We start from the raw sequence: 27,935 nt of genomic DNA, 5'->3' as shown, positions 1-27,935 counted from the left end.
GTGGCACTGGAGCAATATGCCCAATTACTATTTAAACAAGCCTTCATGCTAGATTTCTCTGTATTTTGGGTAAAACCCCTCTAGGGACTAAATGATTTCATTTACCTTTTTTTTTGTGAAAACTACAAACACAGCCTAAACATGTTTTTAAGTTATCCCAGCTATGGCCTCAAACAGCATTTTTCCTGAGACTATAGGGTAAGACTGGTATAGGAGGATTATTCATCTAACTCAATAAAATGATTCCTCCTTAATTAATTCACTTAAGTAACTGTAAAAACATGAGTACATTCACAAGTCCTTTCTCTCCAATATCTTAGGTCTCTTGCCCAAGTGGTCAGAAACTAAATTCTGGTAAACAGTGAAAAACCTATCAATACCCACCCGATGGTTCCATATTTCCACTGTACACTGTACCCCCTTACAACATGTTCATTGAAAAATCCATATATACCTAACTATGAATGAGGCACTGTGCTAGGCACTGGGGACACAAAGAAAAAAAACAAAATCAGCCCTTGTCCTCAAAAAGGGTGAAGTGGGGCAGGTCCAAATATGTACAGAGATAGAGGGTCATAAGAGAAAATCAGAAAAGCCAATTTGACTAGAACATGGAGTGGGGGGTATAGCAACAACCACGTTAATACTTGACAAAGTATTTTCACACTCATTCTGAATGAATCATGTTAATACTAAAGCTTTACAAGGTTTAAAGACAACTCTTTTTGTAAGTCTGTAATAATTCTGCCACCTAGTGTCTTGCAAAATAGACATTCTAGAACCTATTAAAATAACACAAACACAGAAGCATAAAATAGGGTTTGGGATTTTCTTCCTATTTCACAAATAGCTTCTGAAGTGCTCAAAAAACTATCAGGCCCTAGTTTATTTTAAGGTTTTATATTAGTAGTATTTCCCAAAATAAGTTATTCAAATAACTGTTCAAAGGAATTTTTTTTTAAAGTCAAAAAAGTAGTTAATAACTTCAGAACATTTTCCAAAAATATTACCACTGTTTTGATATTCAAGATGGAGAAAAAGATAGAACTTAGATCTAAGAGGTTAGGGACCAATTTAGAAAGTTACTAGACTTCAAGAAACAAGACATGAGTTTCAAAAACAGAGTACCATTGTCATCCTGGAAAGACAGTAGGTATATACACTATACTTACAGTGTAACAGTCAAAACTCTCTTTCAATTCCTTATGACATCTTACCTTGTCTACCAAATCAACTGAATGGATAGTCTCTCTCTTCCAAGCCACCCTACTGGTGTTCCCAAATTCAACTTCTTAAAACACAATTCAGGACTTAAAAAATGAAAGTACACTGCAAATCTAACATTTGTTAGATCTGTTATATCTAACTAATCTCTAACATGCTTTTAATTTTATCTCCACTATTCCTCTAGACATAATATAACCTACAGCTAAAATAAGATAATCTCTTGTTTTTCAAACAAAAATGGGGCATGTAATTTTTGTAAAAATTGTACCACCTGGGTGATTTCTATTAGAAAACAGATCTTTTATATAAACTTGACAAAAATAACTTCACAGATTTGAAAAGTATATAGCAAAAAAAGGGAAATGATCACCACAATTTTTGAGCCATAAGCAAAAAGAATGAAAACTTTTATATTATCCCATGAGAAGACTATACACCAAAGGATGTTATGATAAAGCAATCACTCTAGCAATCCTGGGCTAGATACTATGATCAACCACCCCTCTTTTTCAATACTATTAGAAACAAGAAATAGGTAAATTATCCGAATTGTAATAGCCTATATTTCTACAGTTCTTTGCAACTGACAAATCCCTGATAATGACTATTTTGGGTAGGTAGTGCATATAGTATTCTTCTCCTGAATGAGGAGGAACCTGATGGCTCAGAAGGGAGAATGCCTCATCCTCAGTGAAATAGCTAGTCAAGTGGCAGTCAGAAAATAAACTACAGTCTTTTGAAGTCTTATCATCTCTCCATGATAAGAGGCTCTCTCCTCCTAGGTGGCTGTTTTGTTGTCTTATGTTTTCTTTTACAATATGACTATTATGGATATGTTTTTGTATAACCTCTATTGGAATGCTTGCCTTCTCAATGAGAGAAGACAAGGAGGGAAGAAGGGAGAATTTGGAAATCAAAGTCTTAAAAATGAATGTGAAAAATAAGTTTTACATATAACTAGGAGAAAATAAAACATTAAATAAAAAAAAATTTTTTTTAAAGAATTGAATATAGGGGCATGGTCAATATGAAGGAAAAAAAAGAATTCAGGATTCCTCCTCAGTGCTAGCAACATTTGCTAAGTGCTTAGGAAGCAGCTGGATGATGCAGTGACAAGAACACTGGGCCCAGAGGCTGGAAGACCACAATTCAAATCTGCCCTCAGTACTTATTAGCTATGTGACCATGTCTCAGTTTCCTAATCTGTAAAACGGAGATTATACCAGCCCTTCCTCCCAGGGTATTATGAGTATCACAGGAGATACTGTTTGCTTTTTTAGCAGAGTTCCTGGCACATGGTATAAATAAATGTCAGCTGCTCTCATTATTATTGTCTCAGTGTGCATGATTAGGGTTAGGCACTACCCAGAAAGAACTATACACACAGTGCTGCCTCTGCCTCCAGGAAGTCAATGATGTGAGACAGTGAAGAGGATGCACCAAGTGAAGTAGAGGGGCTGCTCTGGCACCCATACCTGATTTGAAGATGTGTATCAGGCACATCAGCAGTGTGCCCAGTTCTTGGCAATAGAATGTGTGCTGCTGCTCAGTCATCTCCACTTTCAGCTGCTTCGTAACAATGTCCTCCAGAAGAATGCCCACCAGCTGTAACAGAAATCTTGAAAGAAGAATGAGTAGGTATTAGATCAGGGCAGATTATCAAATCACGTGGAAAACACATACGCTCTCCTCCCAAATGAGTATGCACTAGGGAGGTTCATACATTAACCCAAGCAACAGAAGAGGGCCTGACCCAAGGGAATGGAACACAGGGAGACAAATATGAGGGAGAGGTGATCATATTTAGTGACTGGCTGGATGTGGGAGTAAAGAGAAAAGTAAAAACCCAAGGGAACAATGAGATTTCAAGTGAAAGTCACTAGGAGAATAATGAGGTCACTAATAACAGGGGTATCAGGAAGGAGAGCAGGTCTAACAAGCTCCTGAGCCTCTGGTTGTGTGTGCTATTTATGTTTGTAAGTTTAGGAAAGGAGGAAGAAGGAGATCTGAAAGGGATTCTATCAACAAAATACATCATCCACAACTCCCTTCTCACTATCTCATCTCTGCAGCTCTTACTTTCATAGAAAATTAACAATTGAGAACTGTTTAGTAGATGGCACGCAAAAAGGTACTTCTGCTTGTTTAATGAAAAGCACAATTTGGGAAAACAGGAAGTGAAGAAAGCATTTATATAAGACTGCTGATGATAACTAAACCAATATTTTAAATCCTTATAAACTAATCCACACTGCGAATTAATTTAACAGGCTGGTTCTAATATAAAAGGCCCACTTCGGTGAAGCCATGACCTCTACAATCTGACAAACCCCAGGATCCTAGAGAGCAAAGACTGCATGTTATCAAATTGGACCTCTTCAATGGCACTGGGCAGAGACCTCAGAACACTAGAGCTTCCCAGAAGACGTGATATCTTTCAGGGACATATACTGTTCATAATATGTAAATTATTCCTTCCTCTAAAATTCCTTGAAAAGCTCACCTCCTAATCCTTCCATTTTAGTACAAGAAATAGAAAGGAATTTAATCAACACTTGTTGATGTTCTCTAATTAACTGGAGCAAAACCCAAAGGACAGGAGTTAGATACATCACAACTAATCACAAACTATTATCATATGAAATTACATACAAGAAAAAGTCACAGAGACTTAAATGATATGAACACTTACCTGGAAAATGTTTCTTCTGGCAAACACTTGACTTGTTTCAACTCACTTTGATCTTCTGGTGTTGGCAAGCTACTACCTCCATCTCTTAATTTTTTAATTATCTGACATGAGATTAGATAAGGAGAGAAAGAGAGTTCCTGGATCCGAGAAAGAACAATATCTTCAGTTGACTGGGATATGAGCACTCTCAGAATAGCTAGGATGCCAGATATCCACAATTGAACAGTACTCACTGATGCCTAAAGAGAAAAGAATAAAAACATTAAAATACAATATTATAAATAGCAAGAAAAAAAGATAAAAGTAAATTTGTAGTATTCTTCCACTACTATCTTATGAAGAGTAATTGCTTGCTTTTATACTATTTGCAAATAACTATTTACATTTTCATAATGATTATAATTTACATTGAACTAACAATTAACTCATACTTACATGGAACTTTCATCACAATATCCTGGTGAAATAGGTAACATGTATCCTCTTTACAAATGAGGACAGAGCCTCAGTGCAGGAAACAGGCCTGCCCCAGTCCACATATCTGGTAAATTCTGGAATGAGGATTTGATCCCAGCCTCCTAAGCATTTCAGCATACTAGTAATACAGTATCTTGTATACTCACCATTGTATTGGGAGTAATGAACATACTTCGTAAAAGCATGTCTACAGGACGGAGGGATGAAGGAGCCAATATTTCAAATAAAGTGTTCAATACTCCAAGAGCTTCATGAGAATCAATATGCATCTGTAAAAATCAATAATTATAAGACTCCATACATGTCAAGTACAAATACTACAAAAATCTGTCTACCAAAAAAGCAGTCATGTCAAAAAAACAAAAAAGGCAAGAATTATTCAACATCTCTATCCTTCAAGTTTTCTACTTTCTTATTACCAATCTAAGTCCAATACAGGTCATGCCTGAATATCAGCTGTATTCCTGAAATGAACCTTCATGAAATTCAGAGACAAATAAATCTATGAAGAAAACCTGGGAGGCAGAGTCAAGATGGCAGAGTAAAACCAGGGACTTGATAGAGCTCTCCCCCACAAAACCAGTGAAATACCTGTAAAAAATGACTCTAAACAAATTCAGGAGCTGCAGAACTCACAGAATGATGGAGTGAAGAAAATCTCCAGGCCAAGATAGCCTGGAAAGTTGAAGGGAAGAGTCCATCACACCAAGCTGGGAGCAGAGCACAGTCCTAGGCAGACATGAGGAGGGGAAGGGAGCTCAGGGCAGCCATAGCATTAGCACGGGCAGGAACAGCTGCTGATTCTGGAGCTCCAGGTTCACAGATTGTGGGGAGAATCAAGCAGCTGACAGCACATCCCTCCACCCCCCACAGGAAGCAGAGAACTACCTTGACAAAGAGCTCAAAAGTCAAGTAAACAACTGCAGAAATGAGCAAAAACCGGAAAAAGAATCAGACTATAGAATGTTACTTTGGAGACAAGGAAGACCAAAGTATACAAAGAGAAGAAGACCACAAAGCAACAAGAAAAATATGAATTGGCCTCAGGCCATGGAAGAGCTCAGCAAGGATGTGAAAATTCTCATTTCTTCCGTTGTCTCAGATAATAACAACATGATTAAGTGGTTGTCATTATTGATAGAATACTTCAGTCTGAATGCTACATAAAATTTTACTTGATAAGCTGCATTATACAAACCAGACCTGAAGGGAAAATGAAGACTTGGTTAATCTCTTTGACTATTTAATGCTATGAACAAGCTCACAATCTGAGCAGTGTTGATAAAAGGGCCGTTGTATACTTGTTTTGTACACTGAGATGGTATTTATCCTGTTTTATTAAGGGGAGATGTCATTCTTGAGATGCTCCGCCTGAAATGCCCTGGATACTCTTCTCCTTTACCCATCCTAGCAAGTCTGACTCAAATGCCATCTCTTCTATGAAGCTAATGAATGTTAAACAGTATATTTTCCTTTTAAAGTAATACCTACCTGAGGAGGGAAAAAAATCAATATTCTAATGAAAGTAACAAAATGGTCACCACGAACCTAGACATGTCTTAATTCCCCATATACAACACTCCTTTCTCCATCTGTACTTTTCCATCAAACTTTCCAGATGCCTAGAATATATTCTCTCCTTATCTCTCTTATAAGTCCATCACTTTCTTTAAAATGTAGCTCTAAAGTTATTCCTAATCCTCTAAATTGTGAGTGTCCTCACTCCCAAACTATTCTGTATTTAACTATTTTTCTTTATATTTTCTTTATTTATTCACTTTATATTTATGGTATGAATGTTTATATATGTATTTGCTGTCTCCCCCATTAAGATGTAAGTTCCTTACAAATAGGGATTGTTTCGTTATTTGTACTCATATCCATCCTTAGTCAGTGCCTGGAACATAGTCAGGGATTAATAAATGACTGGCAGACTGATTAGCCAATATGAACGCTGATAACAATCAATCACCTTTTACAAGAGAAGTAGCTCCACTCAAAAAATATACTGCATTACATGATTAATATGGAAATATGTTGTACATGACTTCACATGCATAATTGATATCATATTGCCTGCCTTCTCAGTAGGTCAGGGAGGGGCTGGAGGGAAGGAGAGAATTTTGGGAAAAGAAATTTTCTTTAAAAATGAATGTTCACATAAAGTACAATTATAAAATATGGATATATATTGCACTATTAACTCCCAACAATTAAAGCGTTTTGAACACAAACCTGTTGCTTTGCTAACATTGGGAGAATGATGTCAGCTATTTGTCGAGATAATCTCTTCCATTTGTCTTCATTCTCCTTGTGACACTGCTGGAGGACTAGGATGAACATCTCTAAAACCTTAAGAAGTATTTTTGTACAGTTAAAAATAAATCTGAACAGTATAAATAGTTTATTACTACACATAATTTATTATTACATTTTTGTGCATTATTAGTAACAATGAAGAAACACCAGAAAATGAAAACTATCAAAAATGCATGTAGTTCAAAGGGCAATGGAAAGAATCACAGGGGACCAAGTGGGCAGTAGCAGATCATCAACAATGACTTTCATCAAAAACTGGCTTGAAAGACATCATCAAGGACTTTTTGAGAGGAAAAAGACGTGGGTAAATCATGAGCAGACAACTTGAGGCCTGTGGTGGTGTCTATGAAATACTTACAAGAACTAGAAAAAGGTCAGTAACAAATGGGATGTATAGAAAGATGAACTGACCAATACGAAAAGACATGGAAAGGCTACAACCTACACTAGTAAAGAAAGTATCCATCGTGACTGAATCATGGATCTCCTGAAATACTGAAGAAATTAAAGCGTAGATGTTTCAAGGTGATTCAAGCTTGCAAATAGATGCCATACCCATCTAGGATATTCACTCCTTTTATATTATGTGACAATTATGAAGTCAAGGTAAGGTTCAATGCCAATGTCCAAACATTACTAGTCAGGGAGTCCCCTGATTTCCTGTACTGATTATTGACCAATCCTTCAATTCTGTACTCTTCTGTATAACATGGGTTACAGCTTTAAAGCTGGAAGAAATTTTGGAGACCACTGAGTCCAGCCTCCTAGTTTTTACCTAAGTAAAGTCAAAGAAGCCCATGTCACTTGCCCAAGGTCACATAAGCAGTAAACATCAGAGAAAAGATTGGAACCGAGATGCTCTGTCTGCAGAACCTGAGTTGTTTGCCCTGGAATACACTTTCCCTGCCCTGCCCCACTCCTCCATTCCCCATTCTACCCATCTGGGTTTTACACTGTAACTTCCCTACTTGTCATTTTATCTGTTTCAGCTAATTTAAACAAAATGAACTCTGGTCAGGTTACTTCCTTAGTGAAAAACCTTTTTGCTGCTTATAAGGATAAAATATAAACTCCTTTTTTTTAATGGAACTTGTGACTTTCTTGATTTAACTGATGCAAATTAATACTCTTCCACTGATAGTCTTAGAGTTGCTTCAGTCTTAGAGTTACTGAGAGGTTAAAGGCTTGCCCCAGTCACAGTCAAGTATGTACCAGAAAGAGGGCTGGAGTCCAGATCTTGGGATGATGGAGTCAATTCACCATATACTCACTACACTGTTACCTCTTATAGACTCCTTCACCTGGTGACCCTCCACTAACCAACCCTCACACTTTTTCAGATTTATTTCACATGATTACCTTTCGTATAATCAAAGATTAAGACAAACTGGACTCAAAGTGATTTTCCATCTAATCTTAAAATTCTGCATCTTCATTACCTGCTCTCTTTCCCTCCTCTCTCAAACATGCATCCTCTTCATTTCCTGCTCCTCCTCTTCCACCATCACCCATAATGTGCTTTAGTACCTATGCTTGGACCCCAATTCCAAGACCACATTTCTTCCTAGCCTCAAAACACTATCCCTGGCAGTTTCTCTCCAAACCAAGGAGACTATGCCTAGCAATTACTCATGAGTGGATCCCAGCAAAACACTTATCTCTCTCCTTGGTATAGTAACAAACTGCACACGTAGGAATTATTAGTTTGAAGTGGCTTTGTACTGGCTCATAAAGATATTTAGTACCCACTGGACTATCTATACCAATTCCCTATCCCATTATATGCATCTTGGACTCCTCATTATGTATATCCTAGACTTAAAACATACATACACTCCCTACATTTATTTTGTCAAACAAGACATGGATTGGTGGCAGACTGGGCAATTCTCAGCTGGTCCTGATGGCTAGTTAATTTAGTGACACAGCAGACCTAAAAACGACACCTCCCTGTACCAATCTACATCCCTACCCCAGGCTTTTCCTGGTGAACTCAGGGTAAAACGACCTGTCCAGTAGATACAAAAAGTGCAAATTTCTTTAAGAACTGACCATTCTTTAATCACTCTGTAATCCTGCCCTAACCCAGTTAGTGAACTTGGCACATGTTTTACTATAGTTTATCCTATATAAACTTTAACTTTACCTCTCTCAGGTCACAGGTTCCTTAAGAACTTTTGCCTACTGAAAAGAGTAAAAATAAACCTTTGCCAGCTTAAAGACTGCTTGAGTCCGTGAATTCTTTCCACATGATCCTGTCCTGCACCCTGGTCCTTGAGGGATCCCTGAACCCCTCAAAACCACATCACCACCACCACCACCACCAGCACATTGTGCCACCTTTTCTCCATTGGAGAGTTCTCCCTAGAAATTCTGTGGTAAGATGGGGTCCAGATAAGCCATTCATTATTCATTCTCTGGATTTTGCTACCATTCTCATTGCTTTACTAGTTCTTATCAAATAATGAACTCGAATTTCTTAAGTAATTTATGTTTTATGATCTCTGGCACTTTTTCTAATTTAATTTTTTTCAACTAACAAAAAGCCTGTTTTCTTTTCCTTGTACGCTGTCATTTAAAAAAAAAACTATCACCACAAAACCTTTGAAAAAAATATGCATAGGCAAGCAAAACAAATTCCTGTGTTCATCAAGTCAAAAAAAAATTTGCATCATTCTGCATGGTCTCTTTATCAGAAGGTAATGGTTAGCATGCTTCATCATCAGTCCTCTGAATTTTGGGTGGTCACTGTGCTGATTACAGTCAACCTCTAGTTCTTTCAAGAAATCCTTACATGACCCATTGTAGCCCACCTGTAAACAGTCTTAACAGCTTAATAGCATCTTTTCCAAAATGTGGTGCCCAGCAATAAACATGAAGTCTGCTTAAATACTCCCAATTAGAAGTGATTTCTTCCTCCTCTGAATATTCAAATCTTTGGTCTTACCAGTCATATAGCATTGCCTGTATTATAGTTTTTTTAATGCACATTCCTTAAATTACCTAATAGGCTGTAATCATGATCACAGGGACCAATTCTCATTCATCTTTGTATTACTTATTCAGGAGGCCTAGCATGCAATAGACATTCAATGACAGATTATTAAACTGACAAGTACCACATATATGTACTGTTTTATGTACTATGTAAACGTTTTATGTACTATATATATCATAATAAGTTCAAAATAAATTCTCATTGACATCTAAATGAGCAAAAAGGTAATTAAAAATTTTAATAACACCATATGGGCAGGCACATTCCTCTCACCTGATGGTACTGAATAAGTCTTAATAACATGGACACAGCCACCTCTTTTTGAGTCTCCAGTTCCTTTCCAGCATCCGCTTTGTTTGTTCCCCTTAACACAAAGAGATCATGAACTATGGGCTGCAGAGCTGGTATGGCTGAGAAAAGAAAAACACACACATAGAGACTATATACAAGAAATCTTTTGAAAGATAACTTTAAAAGAATTTTCCAAGAAACAAAAAAAATAAATAAAACTTGATTCTACTTTGTTACTTTGGTTCTAGAAAAGCCAAATCAAAGTTTCCAAATTCGCTATTTTTACCCTTTCTATCACGCCATCACAAAAAGCTAAGGATTTTCTAAACCAAGTTTGACAAAGGCTTTTGAAGAGATTATTAGAATTTTCATAGTAACTTTAAAAACAAAAGAGAGATAATAAGTAAATTTAAACTCAAAATCCTCTGAAAAAAATCTATAACAAAAACAACAGGCTTCTGGGTCTTCTGCATTACCTATTTAAACTTTTAGGTGAAAACACTGGATGTCACTTAAGTCCAAATACAACACAATAAACAATGTTAATTATTTAAACATAATATTATATTAATGAACTTTTCCAAGTGTTTACTATATACTCTATAATAAAAATAACCACAACCAAATCAAATAAACTGTATTTATCAAGTATCTTTCATTAAAGATGTCAAAATGCTTCAGTATTAATGATATAAAACACAATATTGTTCTTACATAAGCTTAACTTATATAACTTAACAATGATACACTAACTGCTCTCCCCAACTCTTAATTAAAGAAGATAATTCCCACTTCAACTGCTCATGCATCTCTGACCTTTCTTATGAACTATTTCTAATGCAAATTATATGGTTTTTTAAGCACATGCCTCAACTCCCAACTAACCTGTAAGGTCCTTGAGGGTGGGGGTTTTCATGTTTGAATTCCCAGTACCCAATACAGTGCATTATACATGTAGGTATTTAATTCATATGTGCACTTGAAGTGAATTCCCAAAGGGGAATCTCACACAAGATGTGGGGAAAAAATGATTTCAGTTTACTTTTTAGGAAAATTTCTCCTTGGACCAGTCACAAAGCCAAGCTCAAAGGTTATGTTTAATAAATCTCTGCTCGTAAATATATGGAAAAAAGTAAAAGTAATGTTGAAAAAGTAGATCATGACTGAGATGGGTGATATCATTAAAGCGTTTTTTGAGTTACCATGTGTTACAGCTTTCCTCCCACTGGCCATGATGCCATCACAGAGTTGAATGATTTTAGGAATTCCAATGATCTGCTTCGAGTGATAGCGCTCATAAGACAACAATACTAAGAAGAAAAAGATGTTTGGAATAATTGCCTCTGATTCCCTAGAAATAAAAGACAAGTCATTGTGTAGCTTTTTAAATTAAAAATATTATCCAAAAGGAAAATACAAAATAACTTATTCTCTAAGAGAAAAATACAAATGTCACTTTACTTCATACTCACTTATTTGGGAATTAAGTATGAAGAAAAAAGTTTCCTTCACATTCTGTAATTTATATAAACTTGTGATTGGCAATACAAATGCTACTGAAACCCTACTACTACAAGTTGTAACAAACATAAAAAAAACTCTCCCTGAAGATAATTCTACCAAAAATACCTTATCTGAATAATAAAACATTGAAAGGCAGTGACACAGAAGAGATACGCAACCTCAAAATCAGAAAGAGCTGGATTCAAGTCCTGCCACAGAAAGTAGCAGTGTGTTCCCTGGGCAAGTCATTACCCTCGGTGTCTGAGCTGACAGACAATCTAAGGCTTTAGGCTGCAGAGGCGTGTCAATCGCTTTCATGCTGGAAGTTTTCTCAAGGGGAGCTCCCCAGATCAATGAAATCGGAGGGCTAATCCCTTATCCCTATTCTTAAGGATTAATAATCATTACTAATATCAGTAAAATGAAAGGTTTCCCTTTCAGTAGAGATAACCTTCAAAAAAAAATTATTTTACTGAAGAAAAAACCCCATGAGAATGAGCAGTCACAAATAACATATTCTGGAATCTGTTGGTCTAACTATGTGCTTGGAAATGTGAGAGAAAAACTGACAACATATGTAATTACAGTATGCAGAAATGCTTCCAAATAAGCCCAATATCAGTTCTTTTCAAAATAAAAGCATGACAGGAAAAAATTTTTCTAATTATACAAAAAAATGGTAAAATACAATTGCCTTTTTAAAGAAACTGCCAATCCAAAAGTATTTAATAGGAATAAAAGATATTTGCATAGTGCTTTAGACAGCAGGAGATAGGAATTAAATCTGAAATCTCAAAATACTGTTATTACCTAAACTGGCCCACTTCAATGTATTCAAACTGCTTTAACACAAATCCAATAAACACCTATGGACACAAAGATAAAAGGTTAAACAAATCAAGCAATAATATTATACTATAACTTATGTAGTTAGAAAATGAACCATTGAGACTTTTTTCTACATATCTATGTAATTACATTGGACAAAATAATTTCTTTGAATGCAGAATTGCTTGCAGATATACTTCAGACTTAAAACCAATCCTTAGAGTTGGTTATGTTTTAGAAAATATTTGAATTACATAAGTTAAAAAACAATGTGTGGTTAAAGATTAATAGATATAAAAATGAATTCTATAATACATGATGAATGGTAAAGGTTTCTCTTTTTTATTAATTTTATTTATTTTCAGTGTTCTACAATAACTACCATATAACTTAGATTATTATTTTCCCCTACCTCCCCTCTCCCTCCCTGAGACGGCATACAATTTTGTATGCAAACAATTTTGTACAGGTTCTACACATACATTCCTATTAAATACATTTTCACTATAGTCATGCTGTGTTGAAGAATTAAAATGAGTGGGAGAAATCATCTAACAAACCAAAACGCAATACACACACACACACACACACACACACACACACACACACACACACACACACACACACACACAAAACACAAATGATCTGCTACATTCTGCCACTGAATTCCATAGTTCTTTCTCTGGATGTGGAAGGCATTCTGCCTTAGAAGACCATCGGGAATTTTTTTAAGTCCTTGCATTGCAATGAAGTTCCAAGTCTACCAGAAAAAACTCTCACACACTGTGGTCGTTGCTGTGCACAGAGTTCTCCTGCTTCTGCTCCTTTCACTCAGCATCAGATCATATAAGTCTTTCCAGGCCTCTCTGAAGTCTTCCTGTTCATCATTTCTTATAGCGCAATAGTATTCCATCCCATTCACATACCACAATTTATTCAGCCATTCCCCAATTGATGGGCATCCCCTTGAATTCCAGTTTTTGGCCACCACAAAGAGTTCTGCTATAAATATTTTTGTATATGTGAGACCCTTTCCCATTTTTATGATCTCTTGGGGGTACAGCCCTAGAAGTGATATTGCTGGGTCAAAGGGTATGCACATTTTTGTAGCCCTTTGGGCATAGTTCTAAATTGTTCTCCAGAATGGCTGGATCAGCTCACAGCTCCACCAACAGTGTATTAGTGTTCCAACACTCCCACATCCTCTCCAACATTTATCATCTTCCTGTTCTGTCACATTTGCTAATCTGACAGGTGTAATGTGGTATGGTGGTAGTGGTTTCTTAAAGACTATGCTAGCAGAATGGCAAGCTATGGGAAAACAGAATGGCACAACTGTGAGTTTGGTGTAGGCAGTTGTCTTGGTATCTGTGCTATAGCTGATCCAATAGAAAAAAAGAAAGCACAAAAGTTCAAACAGCTTTATAATAAATTCTAACACTCTCAAGTAAAATGAGTTCCCAAAGAGGTTAAAGGCAATTCAAGAAAATAAAAGCCACTGTCAGAGAGATGAAAAGTAGTTAACAAGTGGGTTCCCCAAGAAGACTTCAGAGAGGCCTGGAAGGACTTATATGACCTGATGCTGAGTGAAAGGAGCAGAACCAGGAGAACTTTGTGCACAGCAACAACCACAGTGTGTGAGAGTTTTTTCTGGTAGACTTAGATTTTTGTAATAACACAAGAACTTCTTACCAAAAAAAAAAAAAAATCCCAATGGAGGATCTCAAGGCAAAATGCCTGCCACACTCAGAGAGAGAAATATGGAAGTCACTCACATATTGTAGCAGATCATGTTTGTGTATGTGTATGTGTATGTGTTTGTGTATCATGTTCTGATTTGTTATACGATTTCTTTCATTTATCTTAGTCTGACTACATAGCATGACTATAGTGAAAATATACTCAATAGGAAAGTATATGTAGAATCTATACAGAATTGTATGCAGTCGTGGGGAGGGAGGGGGGTAGTGGGGAGTAGGTGGGGAGGGATAAAATCGCAATTGTATGGCAGTGATTGTTAAACATTACAAAATAAAAAATAAATAAATAAATAACTTAAAAAAAATAAAAAATAAAAAAAAAACAAGTGGGTTCCCTGGGGTTCCCTAATGAAGTCCTAAAGGCTTCTTTTATATTCTTCCTGCCCAAAAGGTCCACGAATGGGTCCCCCAGCTCAATCTACATAGGAGGAAATTTAACCTCAACTGGCCCAGGTCAGGACCAATGCTTCTTTCACAATAAATGATGAAGAAACAAAGGATGTTCTGAGAAAATATTTTGTCCAATTATATGCTAATAAAACTGACAACTTAATTGAAATAGACAACAAATACTTGGGAAAATATAAAATACCCAGATGAACAGAACAAGAAACAGGATTTTAAATAACCCAATATTAGAAAAGGAAATTGAATAAGTCATAAATAAACTTCCAAAGGAAAAAGAAAAAAAACTTTTTAAAAAGTTAATAGATGGATTTGAAAATAAATTCTAACATTATAAGATTACTTAGTTCCCACTGAGAGAGAGACTAGGAAGAGAATGATCATGATAAAGTCTCTACCATGCGCTCGGCACTGTGCTAAGAACTTCACAAACATTATTCCTTTTTCTTTCCTTTCTTTTTTAAATTTCTTTTAGTATTTTATTTTCCCCCAGTTTCATGTAGAGACAATTTTTAACATTCATTTTTAAAACTTTGAGTTCCAAATTCTCTCCCTTTGTCCTTCCCTACACCTCCCTCCCCAAATGAGAAGGCAAGTAGTTCAATATAAGTCATACACATGTAGTCATGCAAAATACTTCCATAATAATCATATTGTGAAAGAAAATATAGACAAAAAACTCAAGAAAAATAAAGTAAAAAAAAAATGTATGCTTCAATCAGTATTCAGACACCATCATTTCTTTCTCTGGAGCTGGATAGCATTTTTCTTGAATCCTTCAGAGTTGTCTGGGAACACTGTATGGCTGAGAATAACTAAGTCATTCACAGCAATATTGCTGTTACTTTGTAAAGAGTACATTTCACTTTGCATCAGCCCATGCAAGGTTTTCCAGGTTTTTCTGAGAACACCCTACTCATGATTTCTTATAGTACAATAGCATTCAATCATAATCACATACCTTAACTTGCTCAGCAATTCCACAACTGATGGGCATCCCCCCAATTTCTAATTCTCTGCCCCCAGAAAAGAGCTGCTGTAAATATACATTATCTCTTTGGGGATAGTAAACACAGTGGTGGTATTACAAGGTCAAAGGATTTGCATGGTTTTTTAACCCTTTGGCATAGCTCCAAATTGCTCTACCTAATGGTTGAATCGGTTCACAACTACACCAACAGCGCATCAATGTCTCATTTTCCCCACAACCCTTCCAACATACCATTTATTTTTGTTCTATTAGTCAATCTAACAGGAGGTAGTGGCTCAGAATTGCTCTGTCACATGGCTATAGATAGCTTTGATTAATTCATCTAAAAACTGATTCATATCTCAAGACCATTTATCAATTGGGGAATGGCTCTGATTTTCATTAATGTGACACAGTTGTCTATATGTTTGAGAAATGAGGCCTTTATAAACAGAGAACGTGCTCCAACATTTTTTTCAGTGACTCTTGCTCACTGTATTTCCCTCCATCCTGCGCTCCCCCCATTTATTCTATTCTCTCTCTCCTTTCACCCTGTCCCTTCCTTTTGTGTTTTGCTTCCGACTACCCCATCCCCATTCTTCCAGCTCTTTTATTCCCCCTCCATATCCCCTTCCCCCTTCTACTTTCCTGAAGGGTAAGAGATTTCTATACCCGTGACTGTGTATTTTTTTCCCCTCTCTGAACCAATTTCAATGAGAGTGAGGTTCATTCACTCCTCCTTACCTCCCATCTCTTCCCCTCCACTGTAAAAGCTTTTCCTTAGCTCTTTTACATGAGATAATTCACCCCATTCTACCTCTTTCTTTCTCTTTCTCCTGGTACATTTGCCTCTCTTACCCCTTAATTTTATTTTTTAGATATCATTCCTTCATAATCAAGTCTCACTTATACCCTCTGTCTAAGTATCCTAATAATGAGAAAGGTCTTATGAGTAATAATTATCATCTTCCCATGTAGGAATGTAAACAGTTTAAACTTCCTAAGTTCCTTATAATTTCCCTTTCCTATTTACCTTGTTATGCTTCTCTTGAGTCTTATATCTGAAAGTCAAATTTACTACTCAGTTCTGGTCTTTTCTTCAAGAATGTTTGAAAATCCTTTATCTCACTGAATATCCATTTTTTTTCCTTGAAGCATTATACTCAGTTTTGCAGGTAGGTGATTTTTAGTTGTAATTCTAGCTCTTTTGCCCTCTGGAATATCTTATTCCAAGCCCTCTGATTCTTTAAAGTAGAAGCTGCTAAATCTTATGTTATCCTGACTGCGGCTCTGCCATAGTTGAATTGTTTCTTTCTGGCTGCTTGCGATATTTTCTCCCTGACCTGGGAACTCTGGAACTTGGCTATAATATTCCTGACAGTTTTCATCTTGGGATCTCTTTGAGAAGGTGATCAGTGGATTCATTCAAATTTTATTTTACCCTCTGATTCTAGAATATCAGGGCAGTTTTCCTTGATAATTTCTTGAAAGATCATGTCTAGGCTCTTTTTTGATCATGGCTTTCAGGTAATCCAATAATTTTAAATGATCGCTTATTTTTCAGGTCAGTTGTTTTTCCACTGAGATACTTCACATTGTCTTCTATTTTTTTCATTCATTTGGTTGTATTTTATTGTTTCTTGATTTCTCATAAAGTTATTTCACTTCCATTTGCTTCATTCTCATTTTTAAGAAATTATTTTCTTCAGCAAGCTTCTGTACACCTCCTTTTCCATTCGGCCAATTCTGCTTTTTAAGGCATCTTTCTCCTCACTGGCTTTTTGGACCTCTTTTACCATTTGACTTAGTCTGTTTTTTAAGGTGTTATTTTGTTCAGAATTTTCTTGTGTTTCCTTTACCAAGATGTTGAGTCACTTTTCATTTTTTTCTTGCATAACTCTTATTTTTCTTACCAATTTTTTCCTCTATCTCTCTTACTTGACTTTCAAAATCCTTTTTGACCTCTTCCATGGCCTGACATCAATTCATATTTTTCTTGAAGGGTTTGGATGTAGAGGCGCTTTGACTTTGTTGTCTTCTGAGCATGTGTTTTGATCTTCCTTGTCACCATAATAACTTTCCATAGTCAGAGTTTTTTTCATCTTTGCTCATTTTCCATTTGACTTTTAACTGTTTCTTAAAGTAGAGCTCTGCTTCCAGGTGGAGGGTGTACTACCCCAAAGGTTTGGGAGTTTCATGCAGCTATTTTCAGAAATATTTCTAGGGACCTGTAAGTTTTTAGTTCTTCCAAGGTGTTATGATCTAAGGAGAGATGTTTACTACTCTCTTGACCTGTGCTATGGTCTGTGAGGGACCACAAGCACTCTTTTCTGCCCTGGAACTGTGAGGAGTGTCCTGTTGCGCCCCCCCCCCCCCCCCTTTCTCCCCTACCACTGTAGCCATAAGCTTGGCTATGCTAATGAAGGCAAGAAAGACAAAACTCATTACGATATGAAGAGTCAAGCAAAACAGATTCCCACATTCCCCAAGTCCAAAAGTGGGGGCTGGGGGGAAGGGAAGCATACATGAGTACTTCAGTGTACCTTCTGACTCCAACTCCTCTTGATCTCGAGGTGTATAACACACTTCACCACAAGCCCTCCAAAACTGTGGTAAGTTCATTCTGTTGATCAAGGTTTTTAAGTCTTTCAAAACATTGTTGTTACTAAATAAATTATTCTCTTCATTCCACTCACTTTACTTTGCATCAGCTCATATGGATCTTTTCAGGTTTTTCTAAAACCATGTCCTTCATCATTTCTTAATATATAATAACACTCCTTCATATCCATAATACTATAACTTCTTTTCAATTCCTCAATAGAGAGGATCCCTTAAGTTTCAAAGTCTTTGCCACTATGAAAAGAACTTCTATAATATTTTTGTACATATGGGTCCTTTTCCTCATTCTTTGATCTCTATGGGGTATAATCTTAGTGGCAGTATCACTGGATCAAAGGGTATAAACAGTTCAATAATGTTCAAGAATAGTTCCAAATCACATTCCAGAACTGTTAAACCAGCTCACAGTTCCACTGTAAGAACTATGTACAATATAAGGACCACCCATGATTCCCAGAGGACAAATGATGAAACATACTGTCCACTTCCTGAAAGAGTGCTGATAGTTTTAAGATGCAGAATAAGATACATATATTATGTAAACAGTAAGGGAGGGAATCTGTTTTGCTTGACTATGCTTGTTGGTTACAAAGAATTTGTTTTTCTTTTTTCCACAGATACAGAATGGTGCAAGCCATTTCAAATAAGATCACTCTATTATTAGTTTTATTTAATTTTTTTACTTTGTTATTTGTTATATAAGTCTTCTCACAGAGTGAGGGGTAATCTGGAAATATCTCTAATATAAAAACAAAACGCATTAATAAACAATTTTTAAAAGGAATATTGTTCAATTAAATACAAAAATGATAACTTCTATGGCAAGGACTCACAACTTAATACTCTTAATTTTCAAATCTGCAGGTCTTTCCTCAGTCCTAACACTACTTGAACTATATGGTACATTTGACACTACTGACAACCTTTTCCTCCTGAATACTCTCTCCTCTCTAGGTTTTCATGACACTCTATTCTCGTGATTCTTCTACCTGTCTGACCCCTCGTTTTTAGGCTCATCATCCCTATACCATCCCTATATAAGCACTTCCTAAAGTTCTGCCCTAGGCCCTCTTTGCTTTTTCTTCATACACTCTCTCGATAACCTCATCAGTTCCAATGGGTTTTAACTATCACCTCTATGCAGATAACTTCAAGATCTAGATATACAAATCCAGTCATTCCCTGAGCTTTAACCCATATAAACAATTATGTGCTGGACATTTCAAACTGGATGTCCTTGAGATATCCTCAATTAAGGATGTCCCACTGAACTCATTACTTTCTCCTTAAAGTCTCTCCTCTTTTAACCTTCCAATTAATGTAGAAGAAACCGGCATCTTCTGAGCCCCTCAGGTTTGTAATCTCAGCATTATCCTCAATTTTCCAGTACATTTATTGTGTAATATTGGGCACTGCAACGTTTAACATATATATGTGTGTGTGTGTACATCTTATGTTTCTATTAAGAAGCAAGCTCCACAAAGGCAGGGACTGGTCTTAACTAAATTTTGTATCTCCTGCTGTGTCTGACCCAGTGCTCAGCATGTAGTAGGTACGTAACAAACATTTATTAAATGAAAGAGTTACTATGCTTGTACTTGAGAAAGATATCTTTGGATTTTCAAAAATTATAACAAATAACTAATAGGAAATACTTGATCTGTTCTCGCAAACATATCCCAAAATTTAACAGGATTTATTTGAAGCTTATATACAATGAAAACATTCAACAATATTTATAAGTCCTAACTCTGAAGGAAAAAAAGTTAGAAGAAAGTAAAAGTCACCTGAAGCACATCAGGCAAGACACAACAAACTATTAAAGGGTGGAGTAGGTGAACATATAAATTACTCTGCTTCCTAAGACAGTTTTAGGGTCTCATAAAAATAATTTTTATAGAACTGTAAACAAATACAAAGTGAAGATCTTTAGAATATAAAAGTGACCAACCTGATCAGAATCCAGAAGACAGTAGTTGACTCGTAACTGAACCAGCTGTGCCAGTAAGTCTAGAACCTGTCTCTGCAACTGCACTGATGTTGTCGTGGTGTATTGTTTTAAAGCCTTGATGACAAGTGGCTCAAATAAACGAATGTGATTGTGAATAGCATTCTAGTTTAAAAAAAAAAAAAGGAAGTATTATTTATACCGGATCCTTCAAATCAAAACAATGACAGACACCTAAAATTAAATTCAAAAACATTTTTCCTTTGAATACAATGTAAGGAAAGAGAAAAGTATTAAGTGCTTAGAATGACTAGATGAATGGAATGGTGAATAAAAGAATTCCTACTTCAACAAAAAGCATTGACTAAGCATGTATTATATTCCCAGCACTGTGCTAAGTGCTGGAACTACAAGTAGAAAAAATCAAAAGTGTCCTTGCCCTCAGGAAGCTCCCTTAATAATTAGGTGAGTCAGTACATAAAAAGGAGCTTCAGCTGCAGAGCAAATGAAAAGGAAGGTGATACAGGGTACAGGAGAAAAAGCGGACATCAACAGAGATGACCCTGTGAACGTTAAAGAACATGGTCAGTGCGACCAAGGATCAGAGTAGTTAATAATAATAGCAACACCAACCACCAACCTAACAGCTGGCACGTGTATAAGGCTTTAAGATTTGCCACGTACTTTACAAATGTTATCCCATGGGATCTTCACAACGACTCTGGGAAATAAGCACTATTACTACCTTCACCTTCACAAATGAAGAAGCTAACATAAACAGAGGCTTCCATAACCAGTAAGGGTCTGACTCCAAGGCCAGAGCTCCAGCCACTGCTCCACTCACCTGTCTAGAGCACAGTGGAGCTATCTCAGGCAGAAGAGGAATGGGGACCAAAGGCTTTAAAAGTATCCAGAGCAGAGTACTCATCTGGCTTATTGGAAACTAAACAATTATAGTTTGAGGGAGAGCGGGTGAGGGGTTCCCCAAGGCCTGGATTTGCTGATACAATTAGGAGCCTCTGCATTAAGATGTCCCACTATTCACGCGCATACCATTTAAAAAACAATATTATGTACTTACCTTGTCTGCACGGTGTTTTGTCACACTTGTAAGGTTGGTTTTCAACTGTGTAGACACTTTTTGGAGAACATCAAACCACCTGTTTAAAAAAAATTTTAAAGAAACACTCATAAAAAAGTTATTTTAAAACTCATCAAGCAATATATTAAAAGCTCTTATTTGTAGAGACAATTCAAGTGCATAGATAACTTTCACAAAAATCCAGAAAAATAAAAAAATCCAAGGATTACTGTCACCATTGTGTATTCGTCCTTCCTTGCCAAAGAAGACCATGCCAACAGAGAAATAATGACGTGACTTGCACTTGACTTTGTTTTGAGTGAGGGAGGGCTGTGCAGGTCATCAGCCTCACTTCTCCTTCAGAGACATCTGAATCCAGGGACCAGATATTCATCAGGATGACTGGAGATGACCCAGGATGAGGCAATTGGGGTTAAGTGACTTGCCCAAGGTCACCCAGCTAGTGAGTGTCAAGTATCTGACTTAAACTCAGGTCCTCCTGACTCCTGCACTGGTGCTCTATCCACTGCACCACCTAGCTGCCCCACTGTCACCATTATAGAGATGAGGAAGGAAGGTGATACTAAAAATGATACTAAAGATACGATACTAAAAAATGACTGAGCTAGTGTTGCTCTTTCTCTACTCCACACTACCTCCTTCCCCACATACGAATTTTGGGTTCAACATTACAGTGACGGGATTTTATTTGTTAAAATCAGGCTTGTAGTTTTATGGTATAGGTAATTCCCAGTGAGGAATCTCCCCTTTTTCTTCTCCTCAACATAAATCACTACCTACTCTGCAACTTACAGTCTTAGAGAGTTTCAGTATTTGTGTCCAGTTGTTTCAGTCTTGCCTGAATCTTTATAACTCAATTTGGGGTTTTCTTGGCCATTTTCTTCTGCAGTTCATTTTACAGATGAGGAAACTGAGGCAAGCAGGATTAAGTGATCTGTACAGGGTCACATAGCTAATAAGTTTCTGAGGCCAAATTTGAACTCAGGAAGATGAGTGTTCCTGACTCCATGTTCAACACTCTATCCATTATGCTACCTAGCTGCCCCTTTAAGTAATTTAACCACAATCAAAGACTAAGTTTCTATCAGAAGGGAGACTTAAAAAAGGTCTTCCTGCCTACAAGGTCAGCTATCCCCTGTAACATTCCGCCATCCACACTAAAAGAGTTTTTTACTATAATCATTAAAAATATTATGATTTCTTAAACTGTAAATTATAAAACATGTATCTGACAGAATTAGGTCCCAGATTTCTTAACTCCTACTTCAAAGCACCAAACCACTGAAAAAAAACATAAATAAGTTATTTTTACTGAAGTGCCTAATTAGATTGTGAGCTCCTTGTGGGCAGGAACTGTCTCTTACACCTTCTTGTAGAATCAGAACTTAGCACAGTGCCTGACACAAAGTAGTAGCTTAATAAATGATTAATGACTGGCATAATTTGCCTTGTTTTTCAAATCTGTATTGAATTCCAAGGCAAAATTGGTAAATTAAAATATAATAGGAAATAGACTATGGATTATCCTAAAATGTAAATCACATCAATGTCCTAGTCTGGTCTTATTTTAATGATTTAAGTAATTATCAAATACATCTAAAAATCATCATCCACACCATATATAATAAGCTCCCAAAAAATAAAAAGACAGGACAGTGGGTGGCAAAATTAATGAAGTTGGTGTCACAAGATCAAATTCAGATCCTGGCCCTGTCACTAGTCATTTGACCATAGTAAGTAAGTGAACATTTCAGAGGAGTTTCTTTTTTCATCTTTTAAAAATGGAGATAATATTTCTAACACTACTTTTTCATAAGGTAATTGTGAAAACTATTTCTAAGCTATAACTCACTATGAAGAGACAGTGGACAAAGGAAATAGAATGCTGGCCTTAGCAAAAGACTTGGGGTAAACACACCCCCTCTAATACATACCAGCTGTGTGACCCTGAGGAGTTTGTTTAATATCTCAGTATCTGCAGGCAACTCTCGAAGAGTATCAATTTCAGTCCAGTTGACAATCTGCAACTGGTGGGGTAGTATCATCATCAGGAGATGCCAACATGAACGAATCACAGGACTGGATCAAAAGTACTACATAAATGTTAGCTGCTATTATGATTATATGATGACTGTGGATTTCTTCTAATACATCTCCTAAGCAAAAGGTACTGTGTTAAGATACTAGGTGTATAAAAAGGCATCACTAATGAATGGGGAGAGAATGTTCCCTCAAATACCTCGATGTACTAGTTTAATGTTATGTTACTTGTAATGCTGTATTTCTACCTTTGTTTATTTATCAGAAATGTACAGCTAGTATACTATCACACAACATCACATAAAAATGTTAGACACTGGAAACTGAAAATCACATATTTTCAATATATATTATTGAAACAGCTTTCTTATACCTTTCATTAATATCAAAGGCATACAATAAGTACTTAAATATTATCATTTTTCTCTACCATGATCCTGCCAGTTTAATAAAGAATATGACAATAGCTCCACTACAGTCCTACTCTACAAACTCGGTGGCATGGAGATGATTTTTGAGCCTTTGATAACAAAGCCTAAACTCTGGTTGGTTCTAGCAACCTGGAAAGGCTTTCGGATACCTATCAGAGTAGAAATGACAATAAAAATGGTAGATGTTTGGAGAGGGAAGGACAATGGAGAAGTGATGGGAAAAGAGGTACATTAACCAACTTCTGGTAGAACACTGAATTGGGTTGATCATTCTGGATAACAATTTACAATGATACCCTAGAAGTCATTAAGTTGCGTATGTCCTTGATCCACCTAGCTAGCACAGTAAGACAGAGGAAAAGGTCCTACCTACAAAAAAAGATTATAGCAGCCTTTGTTACAGAAGCAAAGAATGGAAACAAGTGTGCCCATTGACTTTAGCATACGATTATAATAGAACGTTACTGTACCATAAGAAACAATGAATATGAAGAATTCTAAGAAGCCTGAGAAGATCTGTACGAACTGACGTAAATGAAAGTAAGCAGAAGGAAAAATGACAACAAAGTAAAGGACCACAATAACATAGAGAAAAGTATCTAAGGGTTTTGGAGCTCTGATGAATGCAGTGTCTAATCATGATTTTAGAAAGCTGCTGGTAAACTCCACGTGTGGGAAAAGCATATATTTTCAGACATGGACAATGTATCTGTTCTGACTACATTTAATTGGTAGGGGTGAAGGTTGTATTGGGGAGAGAAGGGAGTCATTAGGAAATGACAGTTATATAAAAAAAAGATAACAAAAACATATTTTTTAAAAAGACCTGTAACAAAAATCCTGTGAAGATAGCCTAAGTTTAAAGAAGCTTTTTGGCAAAGAAAGAGTAGGCCAAAATCTGACGAATACTTTTAGCCAAAGTGACTCATGAAGACCATGAAAGTAATGCCATTTCCAGCAATGAAGAAGTACCATCACAAATAAAATTATGGATTCTTGAAATATGACAATAACTGCACAGAAGACACAAAATGTACTTGAAATAAGGAATTCAAGTCTCAAATGTAACACTTACTCACTACATGACCTTAAGAAATTCACCTCATCTTTAAGGATCAGTTTCCCACACTGGAAAAATGGGAATAAAGATACTTGTTCTACTTACCTTAGAGGATTAGCCTTTTCCCCACCCCCAGAAACCTAAGTTGTTATTCGATTATTCTTATAGTTTATCGTGAAAAAATTGTTGTTACCCAGAAGTATCATGTTCTTGTTCTGCCTGGACCATATTCCTCAAACTAGCATCAGCCAAGGCCTGTGTAAAGTGCGTATATGGTGCCATGAAGCAGTAATGATAAAGGCCAGGACGCAAGCTGGAAGAACCCAAACGCTGGGCTTTTCCTTGAGATTTGCTGGGTTTGGAAGATAAGCCATCATACTGTGATGCCAGATTTGTCCCAAATAGAGTCTTCAACAACTAAAGGAAAATAACAGAAACCACAATTAATACTTTCTGTAATATCCTCAAGATTGACACCTTAAAGTTCCTCTCCCCATTCCAAAAGTATGTAAATCATCCTTGAGTATATCATAGCAAAGAATCATTTACCTAGTTATTACGTCTCTTTCATTAAAAGTCCAACAAAAAAAAGGCTACTCAAACCTTGAATTGAGCAGTCTAACTCTAAAGAGTAGATTTCACTTTCACCTTAAAACTAAATGTGAATGTAAGAGCTCATTCTTTCAAACAAAATTTTTATGTCTTCAGGCTCTGGCACAGCTTTAATTTACACCCTGTAGTGGTAGGCTTAGAGGAAGTGTATAGAGCATCTATTCTTAGCCCAAATCAATTATATTGATTTTCTTAGGGGCCTAAAAATATTGATTAATCAGTAATCATTTAATAGGTATCTACTACTACAATGCACTGTGCTAGGCACCAGAGACACAAAGACAAAAGCAAAACAATCTGTGGCTTAAAGGAGCTTATAATCTATTGGGGAGACAATAGGTACAAACAGAAATAGAAGAGATACAAGGTGCTTTGAGGAGGAAAGGCATTAGCAAGTAGGGGATTCACTAATCTCTAAACAAAAGAATCTTACATACAGTGTCTTTTACTCAGCTTCAATTAACCCTTGATCAATTTCCTTGAAGAGGTTTTAGAATTATATGCCTTTAAAAAGGTATAACACAGTCGATTCAAATTAAACAAAATTCAGGTCTGACATTTAGCTGTCTACCTCAGCCATCTCTGTGCCAACTGCCTTGCAGTTGTACCCTTCAGGTCACTGGATTTCCAAAGATCATGGTGAGAAGAAATTAATCCACTTAACTGTTTAATTCCTGCCCTGGGAAAAGTTGCCTGATGGTGAGTAAAGGCAAACTCATTTATTCCACTCTATTTAGCCAATCCTACACCAGAGCATGCTTCACATCTTCTCCAAACCATCTTCATTTTCACCATATACACATCCCACCCAGAATCCTCCTTCCTGCCTCAAATACAAACTTTCCAACTCCTACTCTGGTCCCATTGAACTAATGAAAACTGGTTTTAAGCCCAAGCTTTTCAGCCAAAAGCTATTGGGGAACCATATCTTTTGTACCCACCTGACAATCAATCCCCTCATGTGGTCCCATTCTCAACATAGTAGAACTAAAAGCAATTAATAATTGTTGATAAAATACAGGGTTAACACAGACTAAACTGTCTTGGACATAAGGGGGTGGGATGAAAAGAGTTGCAGCTATCTGAACTCTCCTAAAGCTAACAGTAACCAGAAGGCCGATGACAAAGAGGAGCCCAAAAGTGTGTCAGAAAAAGAAAGGATGGGGATAAAAGTAGAGGATGAGAAGAGATATTTTAAAAAAAAAGAGAAGAAAAAGAAGCATCAACACCAGAAACAGTACAGAGAAAGGGGGGCAGGGGAATGTTAAACTAAGCAAGGACCAATTCATTCACTCTCTATTTGTTAAATAGTTGTGTTTATATTAAGCCCAAAACTGCCTTGTTGCAATATTTGCTCACTAATCCTACTTCTTCTGTACCCTGATGCTCAGCAGAACAAATCAAATTTACCTTCCATTTGAAATGAAAATATTTAAGATACTAAAGCACATATGCCCAGTCTTCTCTTCATCAAGCTAAATATTACTGCTTCATTCAACCAATCTTCATATAGCATAATCTTAAGTTCCTTCACCATTCCTGTCACCTAACTTCAAATCCTCTCAAGCTCATCAATGTCCTTCCTAAAATTTGGCAAACAGAACTGAATAGGATATGGTGTGATCACGACAAAGAAAAGGGAGACTATCACTCCCTTGCTATGGACACAGTATCTCCTTGAATGAAGTCATTCATGATCATTAGATCACAGCTTTTTTGGCTATCAGATCCTAGTGCTGATTCGTAATGAGCATTGTCTTGAAATCCCCTAGAGGTTTTTCAAAACAACTGTTCTATAACCATTCTTCTCCCATCTTATAATCACAGTACTGATTTTTCTGAAATATAATGTAGGGTTCACTTTTAAATCTCATTTCACTAGATTCAGTACAATTATCCAGGCTGCCATGAAGCTTTTGGATCCTGACTCGGGCATACAATGAACTATGTAGCCCTACTAGCTTTGTGTCATCTAAATATTTGATAAACATATAATTCAAATCAAGATTACTGAAGAACAGCAAAACTATTGGGAGGCAGCATGGCTTGGTACTGGTCTTAAAGTTAAGAAGAACTAGGTATGACCCTAGGCAAGTCACTTAATTCAGTTTCTTCCTCTGTAAAATGATATTACCAATGATATCCAAGGTTCCCTGCATATCTAAATCTCTGAACACCTATGATGTTTTAGATCTGAATTTAACCTCTGTGAATAACCTTGTTTATGTGTTCGCATTCAAGCAGAGTTTATGAATGTTTACAAACTGAGGCAGTGTAAGAATATCAAGTCCATGGGTTTTCTTGCTTTGATGACCAGTGGGCTTTCAGCTGTGCCTATAAATCATTACCATGCCTAGTCAGCTGCCTCCAAAACATGGGCTATTGGTCTCCAACGTGAGACCAATTCCATAACAAATATCAAATACTAAGAGCCTACGAGCAAAGACTTTTACTGAATATATAAAGATAAAAACAATACAATCCTTACGCAACAAACTGACAAGCTAATACGATATGTTTGTAAGTATGACACAAATAAGGAAGAAAAGAGGAGCAAAGGAAAAACCAGACTGCATTTCCTAGGCAATTCATAAATGGTAGGATATATTATGGGCCCACTGTGGGAAGTTTTGGGGAGGTATGACGATGG

General features: G+C 36.5%; 1 protein-coding gene across 2 annotated transcripts in view; it reads right to left on the bottom strand.

The window, feature by feature from the left end:
• Positions 1–27,935, bottom strand: part of HTT (huntingtin) — a 220,444-nt gene that overhangs the window by 92,862 nt on the left and 99,647 nt on the right. For both annotated transcript variants that reach the window (XM_072620070.1, XM_072620071.1), the window contains 10 exons: positions 24,867–25,090; positions 21,122–21,200; positions 20,044–20,205; positions 12,318–12,373; positions 11,207–11,355; positions 9,987–10,123; positions 6,632–6,748; positions 4,543–4,665; positions 3,920–4,158; positions 2,703–2,845 (listed from right to left, as the gene is read on the bottom strand). In XM_072620070.1, coding sequence (XP_072476171.1) covers positions 2,703–2,845; positions 3,920–4,158; positions 4,543–4,665; positions 6,632–6,748; positions 9,987–10,123; positions 11,207–11,355; positions 12,318–12,373; positions 20,044–20,205; positions 21,122–21,200; positions 24,867–25,090 — 1,429 coding nt within the window. The remainder of the gene's footprint in view (positions 1–2,702; positions 2,846–3,919; positions 4,159–4,542; positions 4,666–6,631; positions 6,749–9,986; positions 10,124–11,206; positions 11,356–12,317; positions 12,374–20,043; positions 20,206–21,121; positions 21,201–24,866; positions 25,091–27,935) is intronic.

The sequence above is a fragment of the Notamacropus eugenii genome, chromosome 6, assembly GCF_028372415.1.
Source record: "Notamacropus eugenii isolate mMacEug1 chromosome 6, mMacEug1.pri_v2, whole genome shotgun sequence".
Classification (NCBI taxonomy): Eukaryota; Metazoa; Chordata; class Mammalia; order Diprotodontia; family Macropodidae; genus Notamacropus; species Notamacropus eugenii.
The sequence above is the reverse complement of the archived record's forward strand: the minus strand, read 5'-3'. Positions and strand labels throughout refer to the sequence as shown.